Source organism: Aulonocara stuartgranti, assembly GCF_965226115.1.
Source record: "Aulonocara stuartgranti genome assembly, chromosome: 7".
Taxonomy (NCBI): domain Eukaryota; kingdom Metazoa; phylum Chordata; class Actinopteri; order Cichliformes; family Cichlidae; genus Aulonocara; species Aulonocara stuartgranti.
The window spans coordinates 26,685,023-26,696,548 of record NC_138945.1 but is presented as its reverse complement, the minus strand read 5'-3'; the positions used below and the strand labels follow the sequence as shown (position 1 = coordinate 26,696,548).

Below are 11,526 nucleotides of genomic sequence, written 5' to 3'. Positions count from 1 at the left end.
CTGACATTAGGTTGTCTTCACCTTTTCCATTTCCATAGAGGAGAATTAAAGGTATTGTGCTAAAAATGAAAGTAAATAAATTAATATAGCTTGAATTTTGTTGACCAAGAACAATAAAATGCAAAGGCAAACGCAAATACAGTCATGCAAACAACAGTTGAAAACCCAGCCAGTCACGGCAGAAGGCTGCTCCTTCCTGAGCCTGGTTCTGCTGGAGGTTTCTTCCCAACGGGGAGTTTTTCCTCCCCACAGTTGCCAAGTGCTTGCTCATGGGGGATCATCAGATTGCTGGCCTGTCTCTAATGCTGTAGGGTGGTCCCTACAGTATTGGAGACAAATGTAGGGTGGTCCCTACAGTATTAGAGACAACTGTAGGGTGGTCCCTACAGTATTAGAGACAACTGTAGGGTGGTCCCTACAGTATTAGAGACAAGGCCAGCAATCTGATGATCCCCCATGAGCAAGCACTTGGCAACTGTGGGGAGGAAAAACTCCCCGTTGGGAAGAAACCTCCAGCAGAACCAGGCTCAGGAAGGAGCAGCCTTCTGCCGTGACTGGCTGGGTTCTCAACTGTTGTTTGCATGACTGAGATGGTAAGAGCCTAATTAACCCCATTATACCCCAATTATTAGTTATTTCCCTATTAAAATCGTCATAGTCCAGTTAGAGCCAAATAAAGTTGGCACTGACATTAGGTTTGTCTTCACCTTTTCCATTTCCATAGAGGAAAATTAAAGGTATTGTGCTAAAAATGAAAGTAAATAAATTAATATAGCTCGAATTTTGTTGACCAAGAACAATAAAATGCAAAGGCAAACGCAAATAGTTAGAGCCAAATAAAGTTGGCACTGACATTAGGTTTGTCTTCACCTTTTCCATTTCCATAGAGGAAAATTAAAGGTATTGTGCTAAAAATGAAAGTAAATAAATTAATATAGCTCGAATTTTGTTGACCAAGAACAATAAAATGCAAAGGCAAACGCAAATACATCCTACAGCATGTGACATCAGGTGTGCCACATAATGTCTGACCTCTTGGACCATTTTCCAGAACATGTGATGAATAGCCACAATTGCTAACTTGCACATGTTAGACACTGTGGTAATGGATTGTCCTAAAAATCCAGTTCCTCTCCTGATGATAGAAACCCCTCTATGAAGAATCCCATTATGTTCTTCTCTCCCTTCCAAGGGACTAGGTCTTAGGTCTGGGATCGTGGATTCAGCAGGGTCTGATGCATCTCGATTTGTATTTTCCCATAGCTGATGTCTTTGAATCACAGAGGGCTGCTGCTGTATATGTTCAGGGTGAAGAATTTCACACACTTGGTTTAAACCGCTATTCTGATTATGCTGTCCTCTGCAGCTGCTGAAGCGGGGTTCAGGTATATGATGATCTGGCAATGGTACCTGATGTTCGGGGTGTAAAATTTGGTTACCACAGCGAACTTCAGGTGCCTCGCATACAGTTTGGTCAGCAGTGGGTGAACGTTGGTCATCAAATCCCAACGTTTTTCTCATAATTTTGTGAGCATGAGTGCCCACAGTGCAAATCGCGCCCCAAACGGAGTTTGACATGTTTACAGATATATTTGCTAACTACACGCGCAAGATTAATGAAAACTGTTTTCTACGTGCGACCGTCCTAAAGGTAAACTGTGTCGAAGCACCTCTATTTATAGACTCATGTGGCAGAGCTGGTGACGTCAACCGTCACGGGAGACTGTGACGTGCGGTCGACCGTCACGTCACAGTCTCCCCTTTGAGAAGATCAAAGAATAGCTCCGTGTCATTCCGCGCATGCTCAGATCATGCGTATTGAAATGAACGGGATATTTATTTATTCATTTTAAATACCTTGCTATATAACAAAGGCGACTGCGCACTCAAAGGACGAGGAGAGTTCAAAATAGGGCTGTTCGATATAACGACACATATGGATGACGATATGAAAAAGTCTATCGCTTCATATTACGGCAATATTTTTTCATGGTTTTTATGGCTGTATCCCAATTCAGGGTCTGCAGCCTTAAAGTACGCAGCTTCAATGGTCCTCAAGGGCCGTGTACTCAAAGACCGCTAAGGCCGGAAGTGCGAGGCTTGTGAAATGGGACGGTCTAGCCTCCGTTGCGCTGCCCAGGTTGCCTAGCAACCATGATAGCTGGAAACGTGTGGTTGACAGAAATTAAGGAGAACATATTTTGTTCGTTTGTTTCTACATGAGCTTTGTGTGATTTAATAAGCATCTGAGGCTGAGACCACAGGACTGTAAAACATGATTGTTGCATGCTTGCATATTTCTGAAAACATCTTAGTGGTGTGGCAGCCATGGGTTGAGCCAGCCCTGCAAACCCTGTGGATGGACGATGCAGTGGACAGTGGGAGGAAGCATCCTAAAGCTCTCTTTGCAGACCAGCCTGTGTGATTCTCCACTCGCCGACCAGAAAAGACAAACGGCGGGTCTCAGTTGCAGCACTACATCATGCAGGTAGCTGTTCAGGAGACACTTGTGCAGCAAGCCTGGCTCAGACACAGGTTCCTGAAAGCTCCCCGTCTGCACCTGTGCCTTCAACTGTTTCGGCTTGTCCTGCTTGTGCCGCCTCCTCTCCTTCTTCTTGGTAGACATCAAGTGTTGCCACACAGATATTATGTGGAGGATGCAGCAGGCCCCCACAACTTTGGGAGGAAACAGAGGCCGACCCTCAAGGGCTCACAAGAAGATGGAGTGCCAGCGTGTTTTGAGGATGCACAAAGTAGGATCTTTAATATTTCTGGCCTTTGCTGAGCTCTGGCTCTGCTAGTTTCACTGTTTCTCTGTTGGGGAATCCTCTCACACTCAAACTGTGAAATATGCTCCACTCCAGTCCACTGAATGGCTGTGGAAAATATGAAAGAGGACATAACTTTACACATTAACTTCTAACAATTTAAGCCCAAAGAGTCATCCTGAGAAATGTCATTTAATATGCAGCATTTCATTATCACGTTAAAAAACAAACAAACCCCACATACTGCTTAAGTTGCTGCTCTTTGAGATTAAAAGATCTCATTACATTAACAGAAACACTGACATCCCTGCTCTACAGCTTTGCATTCAGGGGGTGTCCTTGTCACAAAGATCAATTCAGACACTGAAATCTTTTCAATTTTCTTTTTTTATTAATTTAAATTTTTTTCCAGATGTCAAACACAAAGTATAGATATCAGCACCTTGGAATCTACTGTGATGGCTTAAAAAAGTTGGAGGTCCAACAGCTTTGTATTGAAGCTCCCTCACACCTACAATTAAAATTTTAGTGTTGAAAATAATACATTTTATCTGTCAATACAAATGTCTGAGAATCTTTACCAATAATGCACCATTACATTTTGATCACTTCAGCTGTTGGTTATCGGCAACTGCAAAAGTTACCAGCCTGGCAGAGGGCATTTCATCAAAACAAAGCTTCTTAGAAAGTAACACGTCTATGACCTGGATAGAAAAGAACCACAGACTGAATACAAAGGATGGATTGTAGCCACTGAAATGAGAAAGAAAGGGCAAGCCTTTGCTGTTCCAGGACAGCAGGAGCTGAATGTAAAGGAGAAAAAGTGGAGGGTTTGGATGCTACGTCCATCTTTTGCATACAGTCTATCATCTAAACAGAGAGGCAAGTGACCTGCAACAGTCATCAGTGTTTCAGGAGCTTTTTAAAGGCGACGTATTACACATAAGAGCCAGATAAAATGAGCTGTTATGAAGAGTGTTTAAGAGAATTTCTGCTCTGCACTGGTCTAATTGCAGCTTTGACCAAAGTCAACAATCATTGTCTTACCACTTTGTTCAATCATCATCATTACATTCATGAACCAGGCTTATAGCAGCTGGTATTCTTGTTCATCTAAATACAACAAAACCCCCCAGAGAGATAACATAAACTGATTAATATTACTATCAATTTCCCTTCAAGTCCATCATACATAATCAAAGCAAACCCTGGAAAATAACAACCTAAAGAAAACACTGATGATATAACTGCAATTGTGCAATATTTAGAGACAAGTTATCTGCTGTGGTCACACAATGCTCTTATAACACTGTAATAAAACTTAACTCATGGATCAACATGTGGCATACACCAATCAGGCATAACATTATGACCACTAGCAAAGTGAGTAACACTGATTCAGACTATTCAACACGGAGGCCACACCTGGCATCTTGGTGCCAGATATCATGTGATGGGTCAGGGCCGCTTTGGCAGCAAAAGGGCGACCAACACAGTGTTAGTTAGGTAGTCATAATGTAATGCCCGATTGGTGTATCTGAAAGACTGAAATGAGACAGAATAAGGAGCCTTTCGTTCAATAAGGTCAACCTGACAGAGAGAAATAGCAGAGCCTTAAAATTTTCCATGATAGAGGACGTTTGTTCTATAAATTATTACATTATTTCTCCAAGAAGGAGCTGAGGCCGCTTTTACCTTAATGCTACATAAAGTATAGTTGTGTATCGTTTAGGGAGTGGGTATGTTTTGGACAGCTAAACCTGAGGTTTCTTTGTGAGCCACTTCCCCGTCTTTGTGGTTTGTTGAAAACGAAATGTACAGTGGCTGCAGCTCCTCTCTGGAACCACGCTGTTAGACAATAACTAATTACATTATTTCTCCAAGAAGGCGCTGAGGCTGCTTTTAGCACGGCGGGCCTTCTCTATGCTCTCAAAGGTTGGAGTCCCTTGAGGTAACTGTAGACGGTCATTTTCAGTCTCCATGATATTCTCAGCTTCCCCTAAAGACATCATGAAAAACACATTTAATGGGTATAATTAGTGACTGCAATCTTTTTTAAAAATGTCATTAATGAATAACTAAACACAATATTTGTTAAACATTTAGATGCATTATTTGGTAAACAGTAAGGTCCATTTGGACAGAGACTTTTTCTTTTTTAGCATTTTGGTTCTGTTCATTACCACAATTAATTTTAAATATAACAACTTTAAATATAATTAACTCAGATCCAGTTGAACTGCCGACTGTCAGCCTTAATTCAGTGGGTTGAACAAAAAGATTGCACAAAAATGTGAGAACTAAAATGCAATCCCATCATTTCAGGACATCAAAAGTAACTGGACAAATAAAATAAAATGTATTCATTTGAATCGTGCTAATGCAAGCGCCACACCTCAAATCAACTCCAGGGCTTCTATCTGCTTAATTGATAATGACATAACAAAGGAAGTGCCCACACCTGCCCATGAAATAGCCTTTCAGTCAAATGTCCAATTACTTTTTGTCCCTTTAAAAAGCGGGGGGCACACGTTAAGGGGCCGGAACTCCAAAACCTTCATCCGATTTGAATGTGGATTTTCTCATATGAAAGCTGGGCGTCTACACATTATATAGATGCCCATCATAGCGGAAAGTGGAAATTGTTTTGGTAAACAGACATTATTCACGTATTTAAATATATATATGGACCTAACTGTATATTAGAGCCTGTGTTTTCTGGATATAGTGAGTCTGTGTTCTGCTGTTCAAAGTAAAATAATCCTCTAAAACCAAAGCAAAGAATCACTATATAATGCTTGATAAGGATTTATTTACCCGTCTGTGCACCCTCTTTTTAAATGTTAAACAGGTTTCCTTAAGATGATGATGCCTGTAAGTGTGTAGCTTTACCTCTCATACGATTAATAAGCGTTCCATAGGCGCTGTCCATCTGGTAGGCAAATATGAAACTGAGAGGTATGATGGGAGCCAGCATGCCTGGGTTCTTTCTTTTAATAGCTCTAAAGAAAAATGATGATAAACAGAAGACAATATTTAACTGCAAAGATAAAAGCACAACACAGAGATGAGTCTGTGTGTGTTTGTGTCAGATCTTTGTGAGGTGTTAGAATCTCACCCTGCAGTTAGTCCCACTGTGGCCACCGCAAAGAAACTGCCAAAGTATTTCAGAAACTCTCTGGACCAGGCGATCTGCATCGCCATCTGCCGCTCTCTCATCTGGTTCTGCATCAGAATCTGGCGCTCCATCTGGGCACATGCACGCGCGCACACAGACACACAAAAATAAATTAAGAAGAAATGATGAAATAAAATTTTCCCTGCTTGGTAAGATTTCATTTTCAGTTATAATCAATTTCAGTCAATTACTGTTGATCAGAGCTGTAATAATCATCTGATTCATCAGTTAATTGTTTTATGAGAGTACAGACAGTTTAAAGAGATCTCCATAAGCACCAAAGGCTTAGTACTTTTTAAAAAAAAGCCCCTAAAAACTTGTAGGAAGTGTACATTACGTGAACAGAGATGTGATTAGTTGGGAGCACAGACTGAACTTCTATGTATGCTTGAGAAGTTTCTTTGGAATTTTTTTTAAGTCATGAAACTAAACCCTGGAATCCACTGCTGTAAACATGCCAACTACAAACACTACGCTCTAGGGAAGGAGGAAGTGACAAACTTTTCATCTCCACAATCTGGGTGTTTCGTACTCCTGACATCGACTCTTGGCTGTACACTCTTTAGGTTCAATGGAAATTACAGGAATGACTTCTGTAATTGACAGTGTTTGTTCTTTTAAAGCCAGCATCCGCTGAAACAAACTAGTGAGTAGTCTGAGCACACTTAAGGGTGTCCCCCTTTAACGGCCCATGTTGTGAATGAGTGAAGAATGCAATTATGAAAAGAAAGCATTTCCCGCTCCTCCACACCATGTGTATGAGCTGCAGGAACGGGAAATGGGGTGACACGTTCGCTGAAAGGTCAGCTTTCATGACGGCTTCATCTGGGTCACAAAAAAGGAAGTAAATGGAAGATAGAGGATGTTAAATTTGAATAAACTATCCTGAAACTCACTCCAGCATCTAAGTACATAGATGCTGCAGGGTCTCCATCTTATAAAAATGAAGCAGTTCAATATGCCCATATACACAAATACGTAACATAAGTAAAGATCACTGCACATCTTTGCTCAGCCACCAGTTTCACATTATTAGTTAGTTTGTCTCCAAAGCGCTCAACCTGAAATGGCCCTCTGATGTACTCATTCCTAATCATGTCCTTCATGGTCACTCCAAACAAAAAAATCTTAACATCTTCAACTCTGTCACCTCCAGTTTTCCAAACCACACATCATAGCATCTTAAAAACCTTTCCTTTCAGTCTGCAACTATCCATCACAAATTACCGCTGACACTCGTCTCCACCCACTGTTACTTTGGATGGTTGGATGCTATTTAAACTCATCCACTTTCACTGCCTCTGCTCCTTCAATATTCTGCCCATCTCCCTCTCATTTTTGTGCTGATGCCAAATGACTCATGAGTGTTTATAATAATGAACACTTATAACAACAATAATAATGATAATGTGTCATCTACATTAAAGACTTCAGGGTCTTTGTATAACATTCTTTACCATTTTCTGTTTCTACAGGCTGTTTGTATGGGATAGCTACGAACCCATAAGTGATAAATTAGCCCTATCAGTGTAGATGTGCAATTCAAAACTAGACAAACATATCTGCTGGTGGGAATATCAAAAGGAAAAGATTTGGTTTTGGCAAGCTCAGACAAGCAGCAGACTGTGACTCTGGGACAGGACTGGAAAAAGCAGAAATGAACCAACGCAGTCTGAGGGTGACATTTGTGAAGGGTGCAAGTATGAACACAAAGCGGGACACTAACTTGAAAACAGATGCACACAAATCATCATGATCTACACAGTGGAAGAAGGAAAAGAAACAGATGTAACATGTGAGAAAGAAAAGCAGAGCAAATACATGCGGAAAATATGTGCAGCAGGTATTCCTGATGAATACAAAATATTTCATGTTAGGGTTTTTTTTGTGGATTAAGGTTTTGTTTTTTTTTACATGTTTGCAAACTTTGACTTTTGGGCACTCTGTATGCTCTCATGCTTTTAAAAATGATTTGTCCAAAATTGGATATGGAGTAATGTTCCTAAATGCACTAGTAAATCCACAAAGAAAGGACTCAAGGACCTGAGGTGCCTAACCAATGCTAAGATTTCAATTCTATTGAAATATTGCCAGGGGATTGAAAATAGGCATTTAAAAAAGCATCTTACAGTTACAGTAATTTGGAAAGATTTCAGAAAGCTTTGACCCTCTTTGACTCCATCTTTCCAAAGAAAGTTCCTCCTGCTTAAGACAGCAATATGAACATCTGAGCCCAGTGGCGTATTTCCACAGAAGAATTTCTTTTTGTGACTAAAAATTGAGGAAGAGTGAGGTTAAAGCTGAGTGTATGCTCACCCCAGTCCAGAAGCCATAGCATGATCTTCACCAGGGTAACAAACTTTTTTTCTACCTGTGCAAGTTTCCTCTTTAAGTAGAATCACAGTGGTACCTGCTGTGAAATCACTTTGGGCTGGTTTTTGACTTTGGTGTGTAGTAATACTTAAACACTAAAAGAAAGATGGTATGCGTGTCGTCATTAGGACAGGGGTTTGTGTCAGTGTGTGGGACAAAGGAAGTAACGCACAGTGATCACACTACTCAGACAATGAGCAGTGTAGTTAATTACCTCCTCCAGAAGAGTAGTGGGAAAGTAGTGGGTCTAAATGGATTTGGTTGTAGTCATAGAGATTAAAAATGTTTGCAGACCTACAGTTGCTGTGGATGTCTCCTGTACTCATGGAGCTGATACAAAAATAATGCAAATAAACAAGTGCACAATTTAAACTTAGTCCGACATCATTTCAGCATCTGCAACTAGTACAATTTCAAAGTATGAAGGTAAAACCTTTTGGTGGGAAGGTTTGGGGCAATTTTATGTGTTAAAAAATAATTAAAAATCTGCTTTTTTTTTTTTTGCTTTTTCACTTTCACCATCTTTCACTAGTGAAAGATGTCACAGCAGAGGTCAGAGGTGATGTGCGAGTGGGTGCACTTTCACTCACCTGCAGCTGTGCATTCGTTAGCATGAATTCTTGTTGCTTTTTTAAATTGTCATCCATGGATTTGGACAGCAGGACACCCATGGCTGCGTTGGCGTTTCTGTGAATTAAACACGCAGTCATTCAAACGTGCTGCTCTGCTCTCATCACAACAGCAAACAAAATTCCAGAGTCGGGCTTAGAAAAGCCACCTGCTTCAAACTGGATTTGTTTCAGCATGTAGTGACCTCTTCAGTCCTTCAGTGTCTCTTCACTTCAGCTTTAGCTTTAAGCCTCAACTCATTTTAAGCTTTCCCGTTAAGTTAGCGAATAACAACACGACTACTGTCTACACAGAGGAAGTATTTGCAGCCCACCAAAAGGTTTTACCAGAGAAAAAGAGGGGAAAGTGTTTTTTTTTTTTAACTTTTACACCAATTCAGGATTTTTAATAATGTCAACTCTAAGAAGCATATTTGTTTACAAAATGGTCACAAATAACAGGAAAAGGCGTTGATTTTTGTCAGATAAGACGATGAATTCGCCTCCTTCAAAAATACTGTAAATGCTTCAGCTAGAACCACAGTTACTGCCAAATGCAATAAATACTGAAGCACTTCCACAGGTAAGTGCTTACGAGCTTTATCTTATGATTGCCTATCAGGTATGCTTTTTGACTTGTGCTATGTTTAAAGTGATAAATGTTACAAGGTCAACAGTAATAAAATAGCTGGCTCCTTTTTTTTGAATGAAGGTGATACATGCGTGCAGATTCATGCATACAGAATGGATGAGGTGCTGCAACTGAGACCCGCCGTTTGTCTTTTCTGGTCGGCGAGTGGAGAATCACACAGGCTGGTCTGCAAAGAGAGCTTTAGGATGCTTCCTCCCACTGTCCACTGCATCGTCCATCCACAGGGTTTGCAGGGCTGGCTCAACCCATGGCTGCCACACCACTAAGATGTTTTCAGAAATATGCAAGCATGCAACAATCATGTTTTACAGTCCTGTGGTCTCAGCCTCAGATGCTTATTAAATCACACAAAGCTCATGTAGAAACAAACAAACGAACAAAATATATTCTCCTTAATTTCTGTCAACCACACGTTTCCAGCTATCATGGTTGCTAGGCAACCTGGGCAGCGCGACGGAGGCTAGACCGTCCCATTTCACAAGCCTCGCACTTCCGGCCTTAGCGGTCTTTGAGTACACGGCCCTTGAGGACCATTGAGGCTGCGTACTTTAAGGCTGCAGACCCTGAATTGGGATACAGCCATAAAAACCATGAAAAAATATTGCCGTAATATGAAGCGATAGACTTTTTCATATCGTCATCCATATGTGTCGTTATATCGAACAGCCCTATTTTGAACTCTCCTCGTCCTTTGAGTGCGCAGTCGCCTTTGTTATATAGCAAGGTATTTAAAATGAATAAATAAATATCCCGTTCGTTTCAATACGCATGATCTGAGCATGCGCGGAATGACACGGAGCTATTCTTTGATCCTTTGATCTTCTCAAAGGGGAGACTGTGACGTGACGGTCGACCGCACGTCACAGTCTCCCGTGACGGTTAACGTCACCATCTCTGCCACATGAGTTTATAAATAGAGGTGCTTTAACACAGTTTACCTTGGTGCGTCTTCGGTAACAGCGACTTGTTTTTGCAAAGCAGGAGTCTTTGACAAAGGTAATACCTTTACATTTAAATAATTCAGGGAACATTTTTTTTCTTTTGACACTTGTCCCTGCAGCAGTTACAAAGTTAGTCAATGGAGAGAATAGCTCAGCGTTTAGAGGCTCTCATAGAGCAAAATAGAATGATTAATGCAAGGATGGACAACATTGAAAGGCAGTTGAGTGTACGAAAGAAAGAGACTGAGAATGTGAGGCGTGAGAAAGCACCACAGAGTGCTTTTGCCAACTTCGCAAGTAACGTAGGTCTAGGTCTAGGTCTAGGTCTTGCCATAACGGGCGCTATTTATTACCTGCCCACCTTGATTGGCTAATTATAACATAATAACTATACTGTGCTCTCATTTATGTTCAGTTTTATTTTGCCCTCACCTCCCAACCAGTCATGACAGAAGACTGCCCCACACTGAGCCTGGTTCTGTCACAGGTTTCTTCCTGTTAAAAGGGAGTTTTTCCTGTCCACCGTTGCTCATAGGGAATCACTTGATTGTTGGGGTTGAATCTTTGGATTGAATTTAATTGCCTTAAACTGAAAATCAAAAATTCAAGTGAGGGGTTGACCAGGGCTCGTTAGGTGGGTTGTTTTTTTTATTTGTAATTTGATAATTAAAATAAAGAAAAATTATATTTAAAAATATATATTAATTGCTCTGTGTGTTTACTTCAATGAAGACGTGTATTTTTTGTGATAGAAAAATATAAATTGTCCAAAATATTTGAGAGTTTTTAAATTAGCACTGCATGAGTTTAACTGTGGCACAGACAGCTGTCAATCCTGGTGAGTGAGAGTTCAACCTCCAAACTGAACCCAGTGTGTTACTCGCAGAATCACAGATTTACTCACATTTACTGATTGTTCTGTAGGGTCTTTACAATTTTCAGCCCCTTCAGGTGACTGTTGTCTTCTGACTCCATCTTTAGGGTTTAGTTAGATTAAATATTTAAC

General features: G+C 40.7%; 1 protein-coding gene across 2 annotated transcripts; it reads right to left on the bottom strand.

The window, feature by feature from the left end:
• Nucleotides 1-830: 830 nt before the first annotated feature.
• LOC309711815 (plasminogen receptor (KT)-like) lies at nucleotides 831-11,186 on the bottom strand. 2 transcript variants are annotated; one of them, XM_082542292.1, is made up of 5 exons: nucleotides 8,910-11,186; nucleotides 5,887-6,017; nucleotides 5,661-5,770; nucleotides 4,639-4,767; nucleotides 831-2,876 (listed from the first exon to the last, which is right to left on the bottom strand). In XM_082542292.1, exons 1-4 carry the CDS (start codon nucleotides 9,027-9,029, stop codon nucleotides 4,640-4,642), a joined length of 489 nt encoding a protein of 162 aa, XP_082398418.1. In that variant the 5' UTR covers nucleotides 9,030-11,186; the 3' UTR covers nucleotides 831-2,876; nucleotide 4,639. The 2 variants fall into 2 exon arrangements, with proteins under 2 accessions (XP_082398418.1, XP_082398419.1); XM_082542293.1 differs by having other exon boundaries at nucleotides 831-4,767; nucleotides 8,910-9,006; nucleotides 9,098-11,183.
• Nucleotides 11,187-11,526: the final 340 nt, after the last annotated feature.